The sequence below is a fragment of the Carassius gibelio genome, chromosome B13 (assembly GCF_023724105.1).
Source record: "Carassius gibelio isolate Cgi1373 ecotype wild population from Czech Republic chromosome B13, carGib1.2-hapl.c, whole genome shotgun sequence".
In the NCBI taxonomy this organism is placed as follows: domain Eukaryota; kingdom Metazoa; phylum Chordata; class Actinopteri; order Cypriniformes; family Cyprinidae; genus Carassius; species Carassius gibelio.
In genome coordinates, this window is record NC_068408.1 from 14,495,655 (window position 1) to 14,519,921 (window position 24,267).

Genomic DNA, 24,267 nt, shown 5'->3' on the forward strand with positions numbered 1-24,267 from the left:
TTTCACTAGCTCTCCCTGTCTGTCAGAGACCTTTTAAAACAGATTTGGCTCTGAGATGGGTTTGCTATAAGCAGCACAGGTGGCATCATTTGTTTGTGTGCACACCAAAAGCACTGACACAATTTTGACAAGAAAATGCAGCTACCGGAGAGTAATATGAACTGGACCCAAGGGAGACATGTCTTCAGATCTTTAATCTGTTGGGACATTACCATGAGGATCAGTGTATACAAACAAACTACAATTCAAGCTGTTGAGGGACTTTACAGAGAGACTCTATTCATGAGGGAATGTGTGTTTCACAAATCACCTTTGTTTGGTGGGAAATAATACTAGCACTATGGTATGATATGATATGATCCCGTGTCTTGTGAAATGTTTCATACAGTGTGCAACATGGAATTAAAGGAGATTATGCATGGAGATTTTCTCATTAAAGAAATGAGTTTACTGCACATTGGGGTATTTGATGTTAATGACATGACTTGATCAGCTGTTATTTATTTCACATTTTATAGAGTTATGTGTTTGTGCTGTATCTACTATTTGATTAGATTTTTTGAATAACCATAATGTATTTGCATTGAGTTTGTTGGCAATTTAAAATTCAAGCAACATTGTGAATACAGCAGTGATTTTAATGAGCTTTTTATTTGGCCATTAAGTTGTCTAAACAGCATGTGATTATACTAGTTTTGTGTTAAGAGAGTGTTGAGACAGGTAAAGAGCGTCTCTGATAGAAATTTCAGAGGCAAAAGCAGTGTTAAAGGCAGTTCACTTGATTTCTGTGAATCAGTTCAAACTGACTGGTTTAATGAATTTGCCTTAAATCTTTTAATGCAGAGATTTATTTGTGCCATTTTTCATGTTTCTGAAAAGTAAATAAAAATGAGTTTTATACTTCAACATCTTTTAGTGGAAAACTGTGAAATCTTGCTTTGATTTTGGTTTGAATTATTATACTTATTGATTTAAACATTTTAAATCTATATTGACTGCAGTGGCTGTTTGGTCAAAATTATAATCTCTTTAAATGGACCAATCTACAGCTTTATGCCATTTCAGAGCAATATATATAGAAAACACACTGTTTTACCAGCCCCAAACTATGGAAGAGTAAATTATGGATTTAATTTACATGAAATTTCAGGATTCTTTGATGAATAGAAAGTTCAAAAAACAGCATTTATTTCAAATCTTACAGACCCCAAAATTTTATTTTGAATTTCACGATTTCAACCGTATGTTTTTTTTCATGCTGAATATCCTCTTTTACTGAGAATGTATTGGTTCTTTACATAAACCTTTGATGCTCCTTATCTTTTGTTGTGAAATTGTAACATTGCAAATCCAGAAGTGAAGGGTAAAGATCACCAGACACTGAATGTAAGACTCTTTTCCTCTTCCCCTTTTTCTCTGTCTGCATTGGAGAGCAGATCAATGTGATCTTATTGCCATAGACAGGGAGCCTTGAACAAATATGATTTGCACATCATTTGGGTAGCACGATGGCATTATGCAACGTATTTCCCTGTTAGTGGCACAATGGAATAGAGAACACAGAGTGTTTGTGCCGTGAGGGCAGAGTGACACACGCTTGTCGAGGAGTGACGCTCGACATGTAACAGGCCCTTCTGATGTGACTGTTGACAGACGATTCGCTCTCCTCTCGGCTCTGTTTCACATGTAGTGGCGTCACTTTGAAGGGTGTAGCTGTAAGCCATATCCTCCCTTGTTCACTGCACTTGTTTCAATATTTAATGCCAAAGGTCAGCCAAGCGAAGCCGTTGCCCCACATAAAGGATTGCAAAGGAGTTGTCTGTCAACTCGGAGGACTTGTTGGCCACTCCGTTCCTCACAGTTTCTCAAGCAGACGTGATGAATTGGTGGTGATTGATCGATCCTTATCAACACGCTGTCAAGTTTCTTGTGCGCTGGTGTAACATTGCCCTCATTGCCCCTGTAAAGCTGTAAAGGAGATCGTATCTTTGTGCCATTTCATATTAATATGTCATAGATTCGATGCAATATGTTTGCAATTTTTTGTTTACTGTAAGATGTGTTCTTTTTTCCCAAGTGTGGAAGTGTTGGGCATTGTGAGGGTGGATTTTATTGTGAGTCTTACTGTCGAGCCGCAGGAAGAAAACCATAGAGTTGAAGCCTCTCGTTGGACCACTGTTGCCTTTTGAAAAAGGCAGAAAGTTTCCCTTTTCCTCGCAGGAAAGATAAGGCCAAGTGCCTGTGAGGATTACATTGGCTAAGCCCTTATCACTCCAGAAAACTCACCGCCTGCTTCAGTATGACTGCACGTTAAAATCAAGAGGAAATATTCCACTTTTAAGTGTTCTTATTCCCATTGAAAGTCATTACTGGGCCAGAAGAGGACAAGACTTTTTTTTTTTCTCCCTTTTCCAGCCAGTTTTTTTTTTTATTCTCACTCAAACGGCTGGCTGAGGACTGCTGTTTAATGCACAGAGTCAGGTGGCTCTGTCAGAGCTGGCACTAAGTGTCCTCTTTATTATAAAGACATTTCTAATATCCTCAGGATGATTGTTATTCGGATGGGAGGCTGTCATGATTACAAAACATAGACTCTTGGACATCTGGACCTTAAAGGGATAAGTCCAAGAATTAAAAATATAATCTGTATGCTCTTCCAAGTTGTTTTGTTACCCTTAACACATTCTCTCTTTTCAAGTCATTTCAAGAAACACAGAAGATTTTTTTAAAAGTATTATTAATATTTAATAAGTGTGTGTGTGTATTTATGTATGTGTGTGTGTGTGTGTATATTTATATATTATGTACACACACAGTGTATATATATATATATATATATATATATATATATATATATATATATATATATATACTGTGTGTACGTTATATATAAATATACACACATGTGGACTATATACGCACATATATATATATATATGTAATATAAATCTTTTGTTACAAATAAGAATAATATAACAATAGAAATAGAATAATAATAAAATAGATAATAGAATAATAATAGAATAAATAAGAGTACTGACTTCTAATATATATTCAGGAAGTACTGCAGATGTCAAGATTTTCAGTAAATGTTATCTTTATATGTAGGTCTGTTAAAATATAATGCTCAAATTATATAGGTTTCTAGATATTTTTGTGCTTTTTGTCATTTTTGAATTCACTGCCATTATATGGAAAAGAACGGCTGTGATATTCTTAAAGGAAAAATTTGTGTTTCACAAAAGAAAAGTCATACAGGTTTAGAATGGCATGAGAGTGAATAAATGCTGGCCAAAAAAAAAAAATTTTCCCCCCATCTTTTTCATTTTTACACATTTTCTTGCTCTTTCCATCTATTCATCTTTCATTTACATCTCAGCATGTACCCGATTTTGATGCCTGTCCTCTTTTACCCCCATTTTTCCTTAGCTTCCATCTCACTTTCCTCTGCTGTTCGTCCTTATTTCTCTCTGTCCTAACCTCCCTCCCTCCCTCCATCCATCTGTCTCTCTCAGTGAGTCCTGTGATCACTCTCTCCTCCTCGGTCTCCCAGCGAAGCTAAAAATGAATTGGTTGCTTTGAAGTTTCATTGAGTGCTTTATTACAGGACTAAATAATGCACACAGTGGCAGAGAGTTTTTCCTTCATTAAGACATGCTTCCTGTCAGCGTACACCTGACTTCCTCAGCGATAATCAATCCTGTGTCTGGTAACCAGTCCTTAGGGGTGCTCTCTATTTGCCTCGCTTCTATTGATTATGATTATGAAGACAATGTCTCTGTGTGGCTGTCGGCAGCCACTCTATTATATTTTCTGTAATCATACATTAAAGTGGTCAGAAATGAGTTAAAAGCAGCTATCAGATCACATCCAGATTGGAAGGCATTAAAGTCAACATGAAACTAAATAGACCAGGTTTACTTTATTAATGCACTACTTTGGATGTATTGTAAATTTTTAATAATCATTTCAAATAAATGGTTTCTCCTTATATAAGCCTTCAGCTAATTATGTGCTCTGCCTCTAAAATGACCGTCCTTTAGAACTGATGTTCACAGACAAATAGCTTAATAATAATAAATTATGAACACTAATATACTATAGTGTACTATATTATAAATACATAACTATTAAATTTATATATATATATATATATATATATATATATATATATATATATATATATATATATATATATATATATATATTATTTTTATTTATTTTTTTTTTATTTTTTTTCTATAAAATAACAGTACAATTATTATTATTATTTATTAAGGGTGTTGTCTTAGACTACTGTTAATGTTGAATATTGTGTAATTTTTTTTGTAGAACAATTTGACGGGGGTGGGGCGGGTTAAAAGATAATTGCTTGAATTATAGGTGTTCATTATGATTATTTAATTAATAACGGATAACAATTCTATTAGATTTGAAGCAAGTTAGGAATGCTTCAAATATAACTCATAAGGCATTATTCCCAGCACAGTCATTTGAACACCCATTCACTGATTCAAATGAAGAAATCAATAAATTGTTTTATTACGTTTTGTGATATTCTTCCAAGGGATTAAAATGCAATAGATGGAAGTTAAATTTCACAGCTGTAGAATTGGATTGTCAGTTGCTAAATAAGGAGCACCAGCGTTTTTCTCTCCCTCCTTCACGTCTCTCAAGGCTTCAGTAAATTTAAGTCCTCTCAGGGTTTTGTAGTTCGCTCAGCACAGATTGCCTTAAGTGGCTTATGGCAATTGCAGTTTCTTGGTGCGGGCAGGGAGATGCTGCCGAGGGGGAGGGCAGGAAGCGAGGGGAGCATTTAGCCATGCAATTACAGCCAGAATGACTCCATAGGTCTCTTCTCTCTCTCTCTGTGTGTGTGTGTGTGTGTAATGTGCAGTACGGATGAGCTTCTTCCACCCTTAACTCCCTCCAATCAAACAAGCAGAGCCTAAAACAGACAGCATATTTATCAGTCCATGTGGCGTTGTGGCATCAAGCCTTAAAGTCATGCAGAAGGGCTTCTTATACCAGCTTCCATCATATCACACTCCTATATGCTACAACTACAAGCTGTTTCATATTTCCTGGCATATAAGAGGCCTTGAACACAGGGTTTTTCATGCATTTATACATTTTTGTGTCCACTCAAGCAAAATAAGCAAATTTAATCATGTGTTTTTTTTTCCCCTTAATTTTTTTTTCTGTTCTTTTTGTATGCTAAATGAGCTTCTCGACAACATGGAAAATGTTTCTGCACAGGTCACTGTATATTTAGCCACAAAACCTGTTCGGCCCTTTTGAATGTGATAAAGAGCCGTGGAGGAAGTCCAACATCTCAACAGATGTGAAATAGAAGAAAACGTAGCTGCTATTGCAGAGATGTTTTTCATTGTTGTTATAACGTTGGGAGTTCTAGTAACAATGTTTTTTTATTACTTATTACTCCTAACAAATTTTGTTTTTTAGAACCAGTGTTTGCATGGGGGGACCATCAGTGTATTACCTGGTTTAGTTTGTTTCATAATTACAAAAGCCACAGTTAAACTAGAAGAATAATTGTGAGTATTCAGTAAGGGTAAGTGTATAGACTCTAAAGTATCTAGGTCTTTAAAGCCTGGATCTCCACCAAGATGTTTGTTTTTCCTCATGTGTAAAATGTTTTCCGTTCTAATGCTCTCTGATTGTAGGGAATAAATACTGGCCTTGGTTGCCTTCACATATTCCAACAGAGGACTTAAATCATTATGAGCTTTATGAAAGGAAAATGATATGTTTTTTTTAAAGTAGGAAGCAAACATTTTCATTAGAGGCACAGTCCTGATTCGGTAAGCGCTCAGTAAACTAGCCTTATATGAAGTACGTTTGACGCATCATAGACTCTTTGATGTAGAAAATTCTAATTCAAACGAATCTTGATGATTTTTTGAGCAATAAGCATCCTTATTACATGGCTCTTTGGAATACTTGATTCTGATTGGTCAGTCACCGCTTTCTGTGGCCAGATGTTTTTGCATATTGGGCAATAAATGGTTTATTTTAAATAGACGTTATCTTTAGTAACAAACCGCATATTTGAAGTCTAAACAAGTACATTCTCGCTGTACAATAACAGTATTATTTATACAATGATAGTGGATTTGGGTGTCCGCCATGACACTCGCTGTGAGAAACGCTGCAAGCATAGTGGTACAAATTGTGAAATGGTTGGAGTTGTGTTATTACTAGAATATCACACTCCTCTCAGCCAATCAGATTCGAGGACCAGAAAGAACTGCTGTATAATGTAAAATAAACATTAGAATGATGTAAGAATTGATACTTTCATTTGTTTATTATAATGAACATCTTGACTATCCATGTCTCCATACACATCTACTTTATAAATCTGAAATGCAGTTTTGTTATTATGTCAGCTAATGTTTGCATTTAACTTCACACATGTGTACATAAGCTGTACAATTTAAAACAATTTTGACCCTGGTAGCTTAACCTTGTGTGATGAATAATTGATATCACAGAAACACTGTATTAAACATTAGTTTTCCAGTGACCTCCCCAGCTCCTCCTTTTTCTTCAGCTTCCTCTTGTGATTCTTCTCTGGAAGGTGACGAGGGCTGATTTGCTATCTGACACAAGTGTTCACTCTCTCTCTCTCTCTCTCCTTACAGTGTCTGGTCTCAAGGGTGATGTATACCAGAGCTGCTTGTCTGCTGTTTCTAAGGGCAAACAGTCTCTCGCCTTGGCCACCACTCTAATTACCATGGCCTTGGCAGATCAATGACTGATCCTTTTTTTCCCCCCATTGCACAAATGTGTCACTTTAGCTGTGTGTCTTTCCATTAGCTCGCTCAATCATTGGCGGCTGATGAGACAGGGAGCAGCATGCCTTTCTTATTGGCTAAGGTCCAAGGCCTCGCTAATATAATCCTCTCCATCGATTATGTTCTGTTGACTTTCAGGAGAATTTTTTAGAGGAGTAATTAGGAGCCACCCGCCCCGCAGCTGCTCCGAGGAGCCAAATACATTAGTATGTACCGTCGCTTTTTAAAAAGCACCTATATCCTCTGTGCTGTTGGATATGTTATTACACTCTCATTTTCTTGTATGGATAGAGGGTGACATTTACATATTGTAAGTTAAAATTATTTTTTTTTAAAGAGGAAGCACTGTGACATCATCCAATTTGATCATTTAATAAACGGATGCAGCCAGATTCTTTTGTTAGTCTTTTTAGCAAAGGTCTTTTTAATATGAGGAGCTAAAAAAATATCATCCTGCATGTGATTATCAGGCAGAATATGCACCTTGCAGATTTCTACAGAATTGGAATGAAATGCTGAATGTATAAAGCTAATAATTGTTAATAATTTATAAATATAATATATATAATTCAATTAATAATAATACTTATATAACACTAATATATTACACTACCTTTTAAAAAAATTCAGCAATGTAAAGTTAAATGTTAGATTTCCATTTCAAGTATTTTGTTTCTAATAAATTCAGCTTTGTATCACAGGAAAAATGTTCTTTTAAATTGTAATAATATTTCATACTATCACAGTTTTTACTGTATTTTTTTTCTCTAGTAAATGCAGCCTATAAGAGGCTTCTTAACAAACATTTTACTGACCACAAATCTTTAAACGAAAGTGTAGTTGTTAAAATCTATTTTAAATATGTATGATGTATATTAAAAAATGTTTTGTTGCATTTATCAGTCTTTAGAAAGCAAAATGAAGTGTTAATAACATCCAGTTTTGTTGAAATTAACCAATGTGGTTGCATTAAAATTATATTTAATTAATATTGCTTATATTTATAACATACCTTTTTACTCTGATAGTCTTATGAATTTTTTTTTAAAAATGTAATTATATTTAATTTTCCTCAGAGCCTTCACCGCCTTGCGACTTCTTGCACCCCTTGCACCCCTTTAGTGGACCTCTATAATGAAATCATAACACACACAGCGATCCCCTGTGATGTCTACCCTGCCAATCATTTACAGAGTTCTTCACATCCTCCACCCCTCCCATGTTAGTTTATTAAACATTTTGGCTTATTAATTATGCCTTCAGATGCCAATAAGCGTCTAATACTCTTAGTTTAGCATGCATTACCACTTCAATCTAAAATCAACACCAAAAAAATCCTCCAATTCTGTCTGGGCCTGGTAATGACTTCATTCAGGTAGATTTATGAAAAAGATTTTTATGAAATACAAATTAAAAGTGTTAGATGAGCATTTGGCTCCAAATTATTTCTAATTAAAAAGTAGCATTGCATGTTATGATAACGTTACAGGCGTTTCATTGCGTTCCAAAACACCCTAGTTGGGCGGACAGGAGAGGACTTGTTGCATAATTACATGCTCTATGAGCCGATCTGTCTTTTCTTTGAAAGGATAATTGTGTCCTGATGAAACCTTTGTAGTTGAGAGAGAAGAGAAGCCGGTGGAGTTGTGCCACCCACCACGAATGTGTGGGCCATCAAGTTAGCTCTTTCATTCCTCACAACTATTTTTAAGCAAGGCAATTTACTCAATTGACTCTATGTACATACAACGTCTGCAGCTCTGAACTGTGGATCAGATCTGTGTAAAAGCATCTTCTCTTTGTGTGTATATACACCAAAGTCCTTAAATGGAGAATATAAATAGAGGAGCGACAAGCTATAATCAAATCAACATGTTATCTGTTTATGCTCTTTAAAATGCAGCGAGATCATGAGTTGTTCTGGTGTCAAACGCAGGTTATTATGCTCCACCAAGCTTCTCATTTTCGTCTTTGTTTAGAAAATGCCGTTCGCCTGATGTGACCTCGGCTCAATGTTTGGAAGTGTCCTGCCCGCTATGGTATTTTGGTTTATAGCGCACATCATGTGAGTAGCCGGCCCTCACGTTGGGCTCCTGCTAATGTTTACATAATAGATGTCAGGTTGGCTGAGGCCTGAGGTCCATCAACACGCACTAACTCACAGCGGACCTCGGCTCGCTTCACAAACCCCGCTGTTCCCATTTAAGGCGCTTGACCCAGGTTTATTAACAACCTTTAGAGTTATTTTACACAATGGCATGAGGAATGTGCTCAAAGCAGTGACGATTCTTGTTCTTTTTGCGACGGTCGCGGTAGGAGGTTATGTCCGCCGCTGACCGTTGCCCATGTTGCCGCGCTGCATCTCTGGCCTGCTTTTCCCTTTATGAATGACTGATGTTGCTATCAAACACCCTGCCCACATTTGGTCTCATCGTTAGGCATTGACAAGAGGCACTGCTGTTGATGTTTTCATCAGGGACTCTCTCCACAGTTGCCGTCAGATGATTATTTAAACAGCCATTAATCATTAATGGCCCACTTTTGCATGCGCTCTTATGTTTCTGAGGGCGCGAGAGCCGGTTACGCTGCGTGGCATGTCGCAATCGAAAAAACGCCTTCGAATACGGCTTATATTTCACTTTTAGCCTACGTCTCCACGCGAGGGCAGGCATCGAGTTTGACAGCCTTCACACTACGTTGGATGTGTTTACGCATTTGTTTCCTGTGGCGTTCGAATGGGATTTGACAAGCCCAAAGAGCGTGTGGAGGATTAATAAGCCCGACGGTTCCTCGGAAAGACTGAGACTGGTGTAGAATATGTATCCACTTAAAGCAAGACGAGGCCAGACTGTGTTCTTGGCTCGCAATTCCACATCTTCTGGCATCCCGGCATTCAATGGCGTAAATTTGCAGTAGACAATAACATATTTCCACCTCTTGGCATCGTGCCGTAAATTAAAAGTAGTTTTTCTGCTCTGTGATTATTACTCTTGGCTGCTTCAGCTTCTTTGGCTGTAACCCTAATAGTTATGAGCAATTCACTGAAACAATGTCAAACAACCACTTGATGAAATCACTGCAACTGTTGATTTAAAGGGATAGTTCACCCAAAAATGAAAAGTCTGTCTTCATTTTCTCACCCTCATTACACTTTTGTTCATCTTTAGAACACATGAAGATAATTTTAATAGTCTCTTCATCATTTCGGTCCATTCATTTGATAGTCAACGCAACCGAAACTTTGACGAATAAAAAAAATACAAAAAGGGAGTACATGTGAATTGCTTTTACAAAGTTTTCTGTACTTAGTGAAACATTTTGACACAAAAAGAGACAAAAATTTCTTAATTAGTTTTTTGAATGTGAATGAAAGTCTTGGAAACAGCATGATGTCGAGTAATTGATGACAGAATTGTCATTTTTGAGTGAACGATCCCTTTAACCGTATAAAGACATCCCACACTTGTCAAAACCACGTTGGTTGCATATTAGTTGTTTACATTCATCTGCTTGTTTTTTTTAAACAAAAATATGTTGATGGCAATATTGTTCCAAAGTAGCATCTGTCCCTTTACCAATGTGTTAAGCAGACTGTGCAACTCATCCAGGCGAGCTTTCAACAGCATTTTCAATTTACCTTGCAAACTCCCGGCATGCTGAGGAGCGAGATGCATCCAGTGCTGGCGCGTCAGGTGCCTCTTTGTCTTGTCCAACGAATCAAGTGTTGTTTTTTTTCGGTATCTCAACAGCAGGTGAAAATCTAATTATACCAGGATAGCGAGAAGAGGCGAGCTGTTGCCATATTTTAGCAGCTCTTAATTGTGTGCTAAATAATCTGCCTCATGCACTCACTCCCATGTGGAGTCGCACCATAAAAAATGTGTCCGTGTCTCAAAAAGTCACGGAAAGGTGTTTACTTTGTTTTCCCTCCTAAGCTTTCTTAGCGCTAGCACGTTCCACTCCCCATCTTGAAGTCTGTCAAACTGACATTTTAACAGTAAAGGCAAAACAAACAAAAACAAACCGGTGCACATATAACACCTTATCGGGATAGTCTTCTCTCTCACTACAGTAGATATTTTGTTATTGGATCGAGGCACCTCAAGGCTTTGGACTCCAACTTTTTTCTTGGGGTGGGGGGTTCCATGCTAAATCCCAGATAAATTTGCTCTCGGAACACTAAGTACTCGGTACGTTGTGTGTACTCGAAGGCTTTAAGTTTTGATCTTTTGAGGGATCCTGTGACTCTAATTATGTTAAACCCAGCAGTTCCTTTTAGCTCTCTGATGTCCATCACGGTTAACCTCCTCATAGGGTTAATGTGTCAGGTTCAGGACTCTCTGGCTATCGCCTTTGTGCTGGGTGAGTGTAATTACGACCTGTCTTGTGGTGCTACAAATGAGCGCTCTGGGCCTGCCTCCCCTCGGCTCACAGAATAACACACTCCTGCTGAAGTGGCAGTGGGAAGTGCGTGAGGACGGATGGCTCTAATGGACTGGCCGTCTGCAAGCACTCCGGCGATCAGGTAGTCACGACACGCACTGCATCTCGGATACATGTCAGGCTAATGAAGGTGCTGATTATTTATTTATGGCCATTATTGCTAAATTGCTGATTACATATTTTTCTAGTGTCTAATTTCATTACACAGTCATTTTTATAGTTGAAGGCTGTGTCGGCCCGCCAGAAAACTGACCTCCCCTTTCCCTCACACAGCTATTGAAGATGAATATAATAGCCTTGTTTTCCCTAGAGGACGGTGGTTAAGTCATCTGGTTTTTGAAATGTATCTGGACTTGTATTCACCTTTACCTGTCCACTGAGAATCCGTCGTGATTCAATTTATTATTAAATTTATAAACCTCTTCCTTTCCTGACATGCGATTCCACTGTGAGATTTTGCTAATCGATGCAATCAGCTGTGTTTATTTTAAATGGGACTCTTAACATGAAATCAACGCACAGATTAAGTCCATCACGATGTGATATTTTGGCCCGCTTGCACTGACGGTCTCTGGATGTTTGTTATGGTTGTCTCAGTGTTCATTAGAATAAAATGATTCTTTAATCAAGCGCAGGCTTTTCCTTTTGGCGTCGCAGTCGGATAAAGACACTTTTGATGGGGCCTAGGAAGAAATCGAAAAAGAATACCGCGTTTGAAAAGAGCTGGCAGCTGTTGAGCTTTCATGTCACAGGCTGTCTGCCATTAGACTGAGCAGCAATATTAGATAAGGCCCTGTAGAACATGTTTCTTAAGACGGGCAAAAAGAAACCAGATGTGATGTGGACTGTGAAGACTGCAGTGTGGTTAGATGAGCAGCAAACATCAAACATCTTCAGATCCCTTTGGTATGCTCAATCCTGCAGCGTCTTCCTATTAAAACAGATTTATCTAATGTTAAATTGATGTAATTGAGACACTTCATAAAACTCCTCCTGATTTTTGGTTTAATAACATGGCATTCATTTTTTTCAGATCTGTTAATTCAAAACAAAAGCATTAAAAAGGCAATTCATGCAGTGATTTACAAAACAGCTCTTAAATGTTGTTTTTTTCCCCCACCAAAGTCAAAGGTATCATCATTGAGAAGATTTCTCTCATTAAAAACAGGGTGTTCTTAAGAAAATATAATTTTTGTTTCTTTTTTCTTAAAACAATCTGTGAAGCGGATGTTAAAATACTGTATTGTTAATAATTGACAAAACCAGCAATCCAAATAACACAACAGTAAATTGTACAAGAGGAACATTGCAGACCCTTTTGGCTGTGTTTCAAAATCAGTAAGTTTCTTAAAATATTAAATAATTTCATCAGAAGGCAAGGTTTATTCATGTTGTAAAATGTAAGAGAATCTCCATTAAAAAGGAATTATATTTATGAATAAATAATTCTTGACATAGTCTTAAATGGATAGTTCACCCAAAAAAATGAAAATATTTAACAATTTGTATGCATGTCTTTCTTTTGCTAAACACAAAAGAAAATATTTGAAGTTAAACCAACGATATTTGGTTACCATTACTTCCACTGTATGCTTAAAAACACTGATATTTTTCAGTATATCTTCCTTTGTTCCATAGAAGAAAGTCATACTGGTTTGGAATTGAATAAGGATGAGTAAATGATCACACAATTTACATTTTCAGTCACAAATGAAATTAGATTTTTGATCAAATCTGCTAGTCACCAACCAACGGACGAGACTCCACTGTTCCTTTTGGTGCAGGACAATCATCCACTCCGTCCGGGGAAGTGAAGCAGCAGTGTATTACTCGTTTAAGATGGCTGCTGTGATAGCCAGGTGTCAGGTCAGTGCAATCTGTTCCAAGCAGGCCATGTATTGATCCTTCACGCGGGACTCTTACAGAGATAAAACCTGCGTATGACATGTGAAAGGGTGAAGATTCTCATCTCAAGGGCTCGCTCTTGTACGGGGAAGTTCAAGCTGGCTTGCACCGAGCCAGCAGCAGCAGCAGGCTTCCCTTTCTCTGAGCACATGGGCTTGAGAGGGCTGTTTAGCATGCAGATTTAATAGAGAATGCTAAACACGGCCCTTTGAAGGGCTTTAATAAACTGGAGCAGATGTCTTGTGAGTAGAGGGCCCGTGTCTTCTGCTGCCGAATGGACTCGTCTGGATACATGCATTTCCATGTGACGGACAGCAGTAATTCATAAATGATACATTGTGCGTTTAGGCTACTTTGAGTGACAGGTGACCTTTCATGTTGAGTGTGTGCTTTTTATTCAGATGGATGTCCAGAGAATTGCAAAACTTCTGAAAGTGGGAGGATGATATGGCATGACAGGCTCTGGCACTCTGTTCTTGCACAAAAAGTTCCTCCTTAGAAAGCTGTGAAGTGGCAGTGCTGGTGGAGTCGGGTTCAGGGAGGAAGGAGAGCGGCACGTCCATTAAAGCAGCTTCCCTCTGGCCATCTCTCAACTTCAAACACACCAACATTAAAGTTCCAATAATGCAGTGGGCTGATTCTCCCAAACGATGCTCGCACATCATAGCTGAGGTGTGCTAATGACTGGGGTAATGCTGAGAGATGTACACACGGATGGTCCATTACCTCTGCACAGACAGCATCTGAAGCTGCACAGGATGCTGTTGGGCCTGAGCCAGTATAACCACCATAAAATTGGTTCGCAAAGGCATGTTTTTCATTAAGTCAAGTTGTTTACAGCTAAATTATTTGTTGATAGATTAATTAGTTCATTGTTATAGTTATATTAAATAACTAATGTAGTTGTGTATATTTTAATTGTGTGTGTGTGTGTGTGTGTGTATGAGCCTGGACCACAAAACCAGTCTTAAGTCACTGGGGTATATTTGAAGCAATAGCCAAAAAAAAAACATTTGTATGGGACAAAATTATAGATTTTTCTTTTATGCCAAAAACCATTAGGACATTAAGTAAAGATCATGTTCCATGAAGATATTTTATAGATTTCCTGCCGTAAATATATCAAAACTTAATTTTTGCTTAGTAATATGCTTTGCTAAGAATTAATTTGGAAAGATTTTAAAGGCAACTTTCTCAGCATTTAATATTTTATAATGAAAATACTTAGTAGTATATAGTGTAATGTAATACACAAATATTTTAAATACAATTAAAGAATCAATATTTAGAAATTAGAAAAAAAACAGTATTTTTTATGTAATGTTTTTGTTTTTTATATGATTTCACCCCACCCCAATAAACTTTTCTTATTTTATTTTCAGCTTTTTTTTTTTTTTTGTCATATTACAGGTTTCTAGTCATCTGTTGTGCTGTATCTCAGATAGGTGAAGATGTGGTCATCTGTAGTTAGTGGTGGTAGCGTAATGTATACCAAAATAACTGGTGGCAGAACAAGCCTTTCAGATTCCTGTGTGTGAACGGTGTAATAGCTGACACAGTCACACTAAACACATGAAGGTCACTTCTCTCCACTCTCAGCTACAAAAGCCTCATCTGTTTTAATGGAGTGCTCTGAGCGTTAGTAAAAGCCAGTGCTCCTCTAGCAGGGCACCTTTCTCTCGTTCACACACTCTCTCTATTGTGTTTCTCTCTCTATTTTCTATTTTCTCTCTCTCCTTGTTCTCCTATCCCCCTTAATCTCACCTGCACTGTATCTCTGAATTATTCTCTCAGTGCAAGAAGAACTGTATCGCAGGAACAGGCCCAGCATAGGGTTTCAGGTTTAAACGTGAAGGTGTTTCCTTACCAGGTCTGTATTCATTCACACAATGAACTGAGGAGCCTCTCTTGTTTCTCGGTAAGAAGAGTCCAGACAAGACCTTTGTTTTCCACTTCATCAGATGCAAGCATGTTTTTTTTTCACTCCTGTCCTTCTGGAACAAAGGCTGGAGAGCAGCCATCACACTGGGCTCAAATGGCTCTCTTAGGCCGTTCTATGCAAGCAAGGGGAAAATCACATAATGCCTTCAGATCGCCTCTCTGGGAGAATAATACACTTGACAAACTGTTGGAAAGCTTACAAATCACAATTCATGAAAAATAAAAATTCTAATTATGATATGAACATGTATTTTGGGCATGGTCATTATAGGTTTATGCTTTATGGTATATATTGAATTATCATAGTATTACCATCTGATACTGGATACTGTCACAAGCCCAGTGTTTCATTACATAAATGATATCATCGTATTTTATCTCAATATTTAATTTGTAATATTTATTGACAAAATAGGGGTTTTTTTTTTTTCTTTTTTTTTTTTTACTCTATTGTACATATTGAAGTATCATTGTATCATTAAAAAAAAAAATTTGTATACATTTAATAAAGCATTATTATATTACCAACTAACACTATTATATTACTATACCAGGACACTGTCCCAGTAAGAGCTGAGTAGATTATATACAAATTGTAGTCCGTTACTGATTAAAAATGACATGACAAAAGTTGTAGTTGGTAATGTAATCCATTACATTACACATTAGCTAATATAATCAGACTACTTTTTGATTACCTTTACATTACCTTTGACCTAATTCATTAATCAATTTTTTTTAAATGGAGTAATCTTGTACCATATTAATCAAAAAAAAAAAAAAAATACAAAGAGTAAGAAAATATATTCTATTCATAGTAATTAACATGAAGTGCATTAAATATTACGTCAAGGTTTCCTAAACTGTGGTTCAACACCATACAAACTATATGACAGTAGATAATCTCAGGTGATTATGTGTTTATTCCAAGTTAAACGTGTCTAATGTGAGTTTGAATATCATATTGCATGGCCTTACTGAAAGCAACAACAGATAGTTTACCTTAGATCTTGAAAATAAATTAAAGCAATACGAAACAGCGAGTGTGTTCCATTGCAAAGATGGTACCAGTCACTCAGTATGTACATTTATTCATGTTAAAAAGGTTACATTTTTATGAATTAGATTATAAACTTTTCTTTTTTTTTTGTAGTGAATGCGGAGCGCTTCCAGAGAGAGCCCGCCCCCACATGCTTTTGATTTGCTGTGATATTTGATTCCGTCACATCTAGTGTGGACCCATTGCATATATTTAGGACACTGTTTAAAATGTAATTGAATCTAATTTAAAAGTACATAATTTTTGGAATGCAATTATCTAGTCCAGATTACATGTAATCAGTTATTACCCAACTCTGTCTCAGTAAATGTTATTTCACACTTTTTTTATATATATATAATTAAAATATATATAGAGAGAGATAATAAAACACTCTTGATTTACTTTATCTGAATAGATGTGTTTTAATTGATCTTTAACAAAAACCTTTTGGTTTTTGCTTCTCCCGTTTGGAAAAGAATGAAGGTTCACAAAAACTGTTCACAAAAATTGTATGCACATTTTTTATGTTTGCACAGAGAGAGCCCTCAACACAGGCATAAACGAGATGTGTAAGTGCTCCTCAGAGAGCCGTGTGACCTTACAGTTGTCCCTGTGTGAGGAGGTGGGCCAAGGTGCCCTTTGTTGTATTGGATTGTCTCTGTGAACTCTCTCTGCTCTCTGATGGAAGCACCAACGCAATTATGGACTCTATTTGTCATCATTCATTCTCATCTCCTAAAACCTTAATCCTATTTGTGCCTCATCATACTCTCCTTTATATCAAGCTTAGCCTTGTTTACTCCACTTAGAGAAGGAAAATGTTCTTTTCTTTTTCTTTTTCTTTCTGCTTTGTTGTAATGCTGAGATTTACTGATAAAGCAGCTTCAAAATCTCAAGTTTATGTTGGGGAATAAATGTGCAGAAAATAACTCAAACCAGCTCAAGTCTCAAAAACTGCACAAGGTGTGACTGTCATTTTTTTCTTCTGAAGGGGTTTTTCCTGACCGTATCCTTGGAGTCGATCCTGAAGGTAGCCAAACACGCTTCTGAAAACAACAGGATCTTCTGCTTAAATCTGTCAGCTCCATTCATCTGTGAGTTCTTCAAGGAGGCCCTGATGAAGGTTATGCCCTATGTGGACATCCTCTTTGGCAACGAGATGGTGAGTATGTTTATGTGGACACATAAAAGTACATGTGAAAGAGCTACGTGTTTACTAACATGTTTAGTTGCTTGTCTCATCATTTAAGACTTATCTGTCGTTAGGGTTGGCGGTATGACCAAAAACTCCATGGTGTGAGAAAATGTACTTCGTGGTAGCAGTATATTAAGCATGGTTGTTTTTTTCCACACTACCAATAAGATTGTGCAGTAAGATCATTTATCTATAGTAACCTTTTATTCATCAAGGGCACTTTGAATTGATCAAAAGTAACAGTAAAGATTTGTCATTTATGATTCCAAGTAGGGCTGTGCGATATGCACAAAAAAAAAAAACGTATCACCATTTTTTGATCAATTTTGCGATGTCGGTTTTAATCACGATTTTGACACACATAGGCATGCTTTACAGTAATAAATGCATTCAGAATAAATTTTAAACATATTTCCGAAAGAAAACCAATGATAGCTTTATCAAAAAGTTGTAACATGTCTCTAGAACAAACTTAAGTCGAAATAATCACCAAGTAAAGATGTCAAACAAAATCTAGACATATGGCAAAAAATTATAATAAAAAAATAAAATAAAACCTGTGTTCAGGGATGTTTTTTTTTTTTTTTTTTTTTGGCCATGCATTGGTCATAAAGCTCACTGTAGCAGTGCCTCAGGTGTTATATGTTTTGCCCAATATATTTATTGCCCAAGGTTCACTCGTACTCTGTCTGCAGTGCGTATACAGTAAGTTACGTGTACGTGGTTCAGAAGCAGCAACAAGAGTGCATTATTGTAACGCGAAAGCACATTAAAATAATGCACGAGTGCGAATCTATCCACTCGCATGCAGATTTCCTTTGCTCTGTTAACAAAACCAGAAGCGCGTGCTCAAATCATAGACTGTATAAGGCTCAGATACACGCTGCCTTAAAACGTGCCTCCTCTCACTCAACCTGTGTCCTGTGCACTCACAACTCTCTCTCTGCTCATGTGCAAGATATTAAATCTTTTCGCACCTTTCTATTTATAACCTTTTCTGTTCTCATCTTTTTACTGCATGCAGTGTGAACGTTTTGATCCGTTAACATGGGCTTGAAAAAAAAAAAAAAAGGCTATGCATCACAGACAGAGTGTGTGAACCTGGAGTTAGGCATATGCCCAGTCTGCTCTGTTCTCGCGCTCCCCTTAGGTGCGCTGCATCCTGATTGGTTCAGATAACATACTGCGGGAGGTCGGGCCGGCGAAAAATCGTGCTATAAAGCGATTTAGAAATCGTGCAAACTCAAATCACGATTTTATTTCGATTACGATTAATCGCACAGCCCTAATTCCAAGTAAGTGGTGTTGTTTTTTAAAATGTGTATTTATCAGAAAATTCTGAAAAAAAAAATGATTCATTGTTTTAACTGACAGTTTCCATGCAAATATTAATCAGCATGTCTGTTTACGGTGTTAAAAATAATACTAAATGTTTGACTACCAAATCAGTATATTAGAATGATTTCTGAAGGATCACGTAACACTAAAGACTGTAATTAAATGACAGTAATGACTGCTGCAAATTTTGTTGCATCACAGGAATAAATTACATTTGAATTTATATTCCAGTAGAAAACGGTCGTTTTAAATTATAATATAAATTACTATAAATATAATATTTATATTACAGTTTTGCTGTAAGTCATGCAGCCATAGGTAAACATGGGAGACTGTTTTTTAAAAAGTAAAATATGAATTGTAGTATATGAAAGGGTGCGTAAATTTCTTTCCATTTATTCAGAACTTCGACAGATTGACAGAAATTAAAATAATCATAATAATAATAATAAGTGGCTGATTTATGTTGCACTTGAGTCATAAACTAATGACACAAAAAGGGATTCCGCACCAATATCCAAATAAAAAATGTGCAAAGTCATGTGACCGATCTTCGGAAACTTTTTAAAATAAGTAATACATTCTGCACACACACCATTTGAATTTATATTCAAAATGTGAAGTTCGTACTCATTTTGAGCCAAGTGTTGGCAGTGTACTTTCACATTTCTTTGTTTCTATTGTGTAGAAATTACATAAAGCAATCCTGCCCACGGATATCCGTATAAATGTCTGCCACAATTTAAATCTCGACCGATTTCAAGTGTTGCGTTATACTGTTTACTGTCAAACAGCCCAACCAGGAAATTAAACACTGATGCTGGGCAAATTCAGATTCTCTTAACCTAGACTATTTATAGAGCTGCTTGAGTTCCGGTTAAACTGACAGCCACAATCTTGCTGTTTCTCAGGCTAATTAAATAGCACATACGTGGCATGTAGCTGCAGTCTTTGTTGGGCAGTATTAATGCGTGTTAGTCTTTATGTACGCCTAGCTCTCTGCTGGTTGGTTTGAAGTGTTTTGGCAGCTGGAGCTTGTCTGAATGCGTGTGTGTGGGCGGGATCTAACGCAGACAGGCAGGCCTTTATCTGTGCTGACAGGGTAGGCGCAGCGAGAGACGTCCAGGCCCTGCACCAGCCTCACGCCCCCTTAACTGGCACACACCAAGTGTGTAATATCCAGGGAGCGGCGTTGGTCTAATTGAGTCCTTCCCTGCTCCCCTCCTGCCTGCCTGCATGACATAAACCAGAGAAAGTGAAACATTTCAGGAAATGTAATGGCCTCCAGTTAATTAAGTGAGAGAGCTGTGCAGTAAAGAGCCAAAACCAGATGGCGCTGAATTTATGCTCGCTGAATTGGGCGCACACAGTGGCGCGTACACAAACTTGCATGTAATCTCCAGCAATTTGCCCACCGTTTGCCACATACATGATAAAATTCAACAATGTGAATTGTCTGTGTCATTACAGATGAATTTGTTGAGCAGAAGGCTCATACAATGTAGATAAATGGCATGATTAATTGGAACAGAATGAATAACCCTGACTGATGTTGTATAAGCAGTGATTAACTCGCGCTCAGAGCTCAGATTGTTTTAAATAACAGGGGAGTTAAAGCCATGATTGCTGGGAGGTTACGAAATGATTGAAATCGCTCCGCTGCTGCTTATGGGAGAGGGAGAGAACGAGCGAGAATCGAGGGAGGGAGGAGCAAGACGAGAACTTGGAAGAGTTGACTCATTGTGAAGATCTACCCAAAGGCCTTCTGTCTAACGCTGACTTTTAAATAATGTTATTCATGTCCCAAAAGACAGACAAGGAAATTGGACGCTTTTGACATGCCCCAGAACAGATGATCTTGGACTTTGCATCAGAAGCCTCCTTGTTTGCCTGTGTGTGGCATGTGAATCATTCTTCTAAAACAGTTAGCACCAGTCCTCCAGTCTGATTGGCTGAGAGGCACTAATATCCAACAGTAGAGAAGTTTCACTTTTGGTCTGACTTCTCATGTCATTGTTTGCACATTCCAGTCAGACTGTTTTTACAGTTGTTTAAGCTTCACTTGGAATTGTTTTCATTAGGGATACAGAATATGTTAGTACCATATATCACTTATCAGATAATATTACGTTTTAATTATTTAACAATTTCAACCAATATAGTATGTTTAATTGTCAATGCTCATCTATTACTTGTGCAAACATCATGCTTGCTGTTTAAAAATGTGTTAATCTTTAAAAATACTAATAACATTTAACTGTTAAATATAATCCTTAGCAAATCTCAAAATAAATATAAATTTTTCACACTGTGTTTTTTATTTTAAAATGCCCAAATTCACTTTTAGCTTCTTTTTTCTTTCTTTCTGGCTTTTTTTTATTGCCACTATTTTATTGTTTTTCAGACATAATTTTAATATTGGTGCATCCCTAATTTTCATTGGCTGAGCAAAAATAGGCAAAGGACCAGATTTCCTAAACAGGGCAAATTGGCACAAGAGCGCAACTCCAGGTGATATACTGACAACATACAAATTAATAAACACAGACGCAATATCTCATTTACATATGGACCAACACAATATACCAAGTGCAGCACAAATTAACATAGTCGCAAAGAAGCAGAGCCGATGTTCATCAGGTGCGGTTGATCTACTTTAATACAGTTTAGTTTAAGACATGCTTTTTGGGGGGGCATTAAATAATCGCACAAATAGCAGTAATTTGACAAGCGCAAATGTTAGTAAATCACATTGCATGATTCAGTTTAATACTCTCTTCCCATGAAGTTTGTGCTTAAAAGGGAAACTCCTATAAATGCATATTCAATAAGGTCAGGCGCATGCCTTTTGATCGCTAATTCTTCACTATGCACTACGCATCTTTAATAAATCCTAACAGTACTATTGTAATGCCAGAAGATATTTTGCACTGGCGCAAGCTGTTAGTGAATCTGGCCCAAAGTATCTTCCGACATTTGATCTAAAATCTAATTTACTCAATATCACCTTCTTGTTTTTTGCACTGTTGAATTCGTTGCATTGGCAGAATTCTACAAAATTCCCAAGATATTTTTAAGTCAATATTTTAGCCAGTGTTATTCTACTTTATACTACCAATAACTGCAGTACTCTCCAGTCTATTTAGGACTGTTTACCTTATTTAAGTAAGCAAATCTATTCCAAAGTTTTCTTTCCCAAAATCAGGACAGAAAATGAGGAAAACATCAAAAATCCATCAGGGCCTAATTATGACTCTGTCTGGGGCTCTACATCTAGACATATCCATTGATAGTAACCACTGTACTTTCTTTGTGGAAGGATACGTGCATGTTTGCATATCTACAGTACAGTGATATATTTTCTTGTGCTGGAGTGTGTGTCCTCCCCCGCTGATTTTGTGTAGGTGACGGACAGTTCATGCAGGAAGCCCGAGGCGATGAGGGATATGCCTGACATTGGGCCTCCATCTCCCAGCTGATTCAGACAGCTGCACGCACACACACAAATATTGAGAGACAGATGTCAAGTTCTAAAAATCTTGTTGACAATCAAACACGGACATTTCCAGAGCTCTGAACCATGGCAGGCCCCCTCTGAGATGCTTAGAAGTCTTCCTAAAACATTTGGTGATGTTTTTCATGGTTAGCAAAAAAATGTTTTTAAGTAGTTTGGAAACAGCTGTCTGAATTCAGAGCAGAAGGAAAGAGGGACAGGCAGAGAGAGAGAGAGAGAGATGCAAGGTGAGGTAATTAAAACAATGCTGGAGCTGGATGCTGTCAGGCGAGTGCTTTACTGTATCACTCACTGCACTCAATTACAGCCGTCTGTCTTCTCTCGACCTCTACACAATGACCTGCAAGACATCGCTGTGTGGAGAGACAGTTAGGAGTGCTGCTAGGACAAGTGATTTGCTCTCAGGGAGCAAGAGATGCTAACAAAACGGTACCAACGTTTTTTGGTTTTTTTCTCAAAAACCATACTGCCAAAAAAAGTGAAAAAATTATTATTATATAACTATTAGCATTCATATTAGTATTAGTAATTAGAGTTATTAGTAGTAATATTATAGTAATAATAGTAAATTCTTCCAATCTTGATAAAGTAACCAATGTGGCAATGAAAATCTTTTTGTTGTTTAATTTTTTTTATGATGATTTATTAGGGAATTGACCTCAATGAAACTGATTTTTTTTTTTTTTTTTTTTTACATTTCTTCATGCAGTAATCACAAAATATTGGAAAGGTCATAAAAATAATAATAATAATTTATATTTAAAAGCCTAAAATAATCCTGTTAAGCAAGTTAAGTTATTAGTAAAAGATTAAGTTAAGATAGATTGTTTTGGTTTTATAACTATTATTTATAGTTGTTGTTGTTGTTGTAATAACTTATATTAATATAAGAAATATTATTATATGACCCTGGATGATAAAACCAGTCATAAGGGTAATTTTTTTATCTGAAAGTTGAATAAATAAGCTTTCCATTGATGTATGGTTTGTTAGGATATGAGAATATTTAGCCGCGATGCAACTATTTGAAAATCTGGTGTTTAAGGGTGCAAAAAAAAAGTCTAAATGAAGAAAATTGCCTTTAACGTTGTCCAAATTAAGTCCTTAGCCATGCACATTACTAATCAAAAATTAAGTTTTGATATATTTACTGTAGGAAATTTACACAATATCTTCATGGAGCATGATCCTTACTTAATGTCCTAATGATTTTTGGCATAAAAGAAAAACCAATAATTTTGACCCATACAATGTATTGTTGTCTATTTCTACAAATATAGCCATGCTACTTAAGACCGTTTTGTGGTCCTGGGTAACATTATTATCTTTATTTCATTAAAAAAAATATAGAAAAAGCCACATACTCTGTTTAGTGTGTACTCTTTACATAAAACACAAATACTTTTGTAGATTTATAGTCCATGCTAGTCGTTTTTTATATCTCCGGGATGATAGCTGTGGTCTTGTATGTGTCGCTGCTGGATCAGATAGGGTCAGAATAGGGAAGATGAGCTAACCACTATAATCGGAGGACTCAGGAGGCTTTCCCCAGAATATCCCTCACATTGAGCCACAGAAGCCATTTTCAGCTTGATGGGGAGTTCCATAACACAGATTTGAGGGTGAGAGTGAACCCGGGCCGGCACTGCCTTTAATAGGCGCCTGGCTCTCTTTAGAGACGCAGAGTGATGATGGATGGAAGAGACGCTATTGTGTTGAGGGCCGATCAATAGCTGCCACCGAGCCCAGTGTATTTCTGTCAGTGTGGAGTTGAGTGTAGGATGTCAGCTGGTTGTTGCCAGGATGATTTGGGAAAGTTTAACACCAACCCGCTCTGACGCCCTACACATCAGTCATTTTGGGTAACAGAAGGGTTTCACGGTCATTTCTGACACACACACATCTGTGAATGTATGTCTCGTATTGATTTTCTCTTGTGCGGGGTACTTCTGTTGTCTGCACTGAAGTACCTCTCATTAGTGACTTCACTATTATCCTTCACCATTCAGTTCAACTGACACCATCGTACAAGTCGATTCATAAAACAGGTGGTTATGGTTCTAAATTC

At 37.0% G+C, this 24,267-nt stretch overlaps 1 protein-coding gene across 3 annotated transcripts in view; it reads left to right on the forward strand.

The window, feature by feature from the left end:
* Positions 1-24,267, forward strand: part of adka (adenosine kinase a) — a 158,125-nt gene that overhangs the window by 103,650 nt on the left and 30,208 nt on the right. For all 3 annotated transcript variants that reach the window (XM_052572824.1, XM_052572825.1, XM_052572826.1), the window contains exon 7: positions 17,144-17,314. In XM_052572824.1, the coding sequence (XP_052428784.1) occupies positions 17,144-17,314 (171 nt within the window). The remainder of the gene's footprint in view (positions 1-17,143; positions 17,315-24,267) is intronic.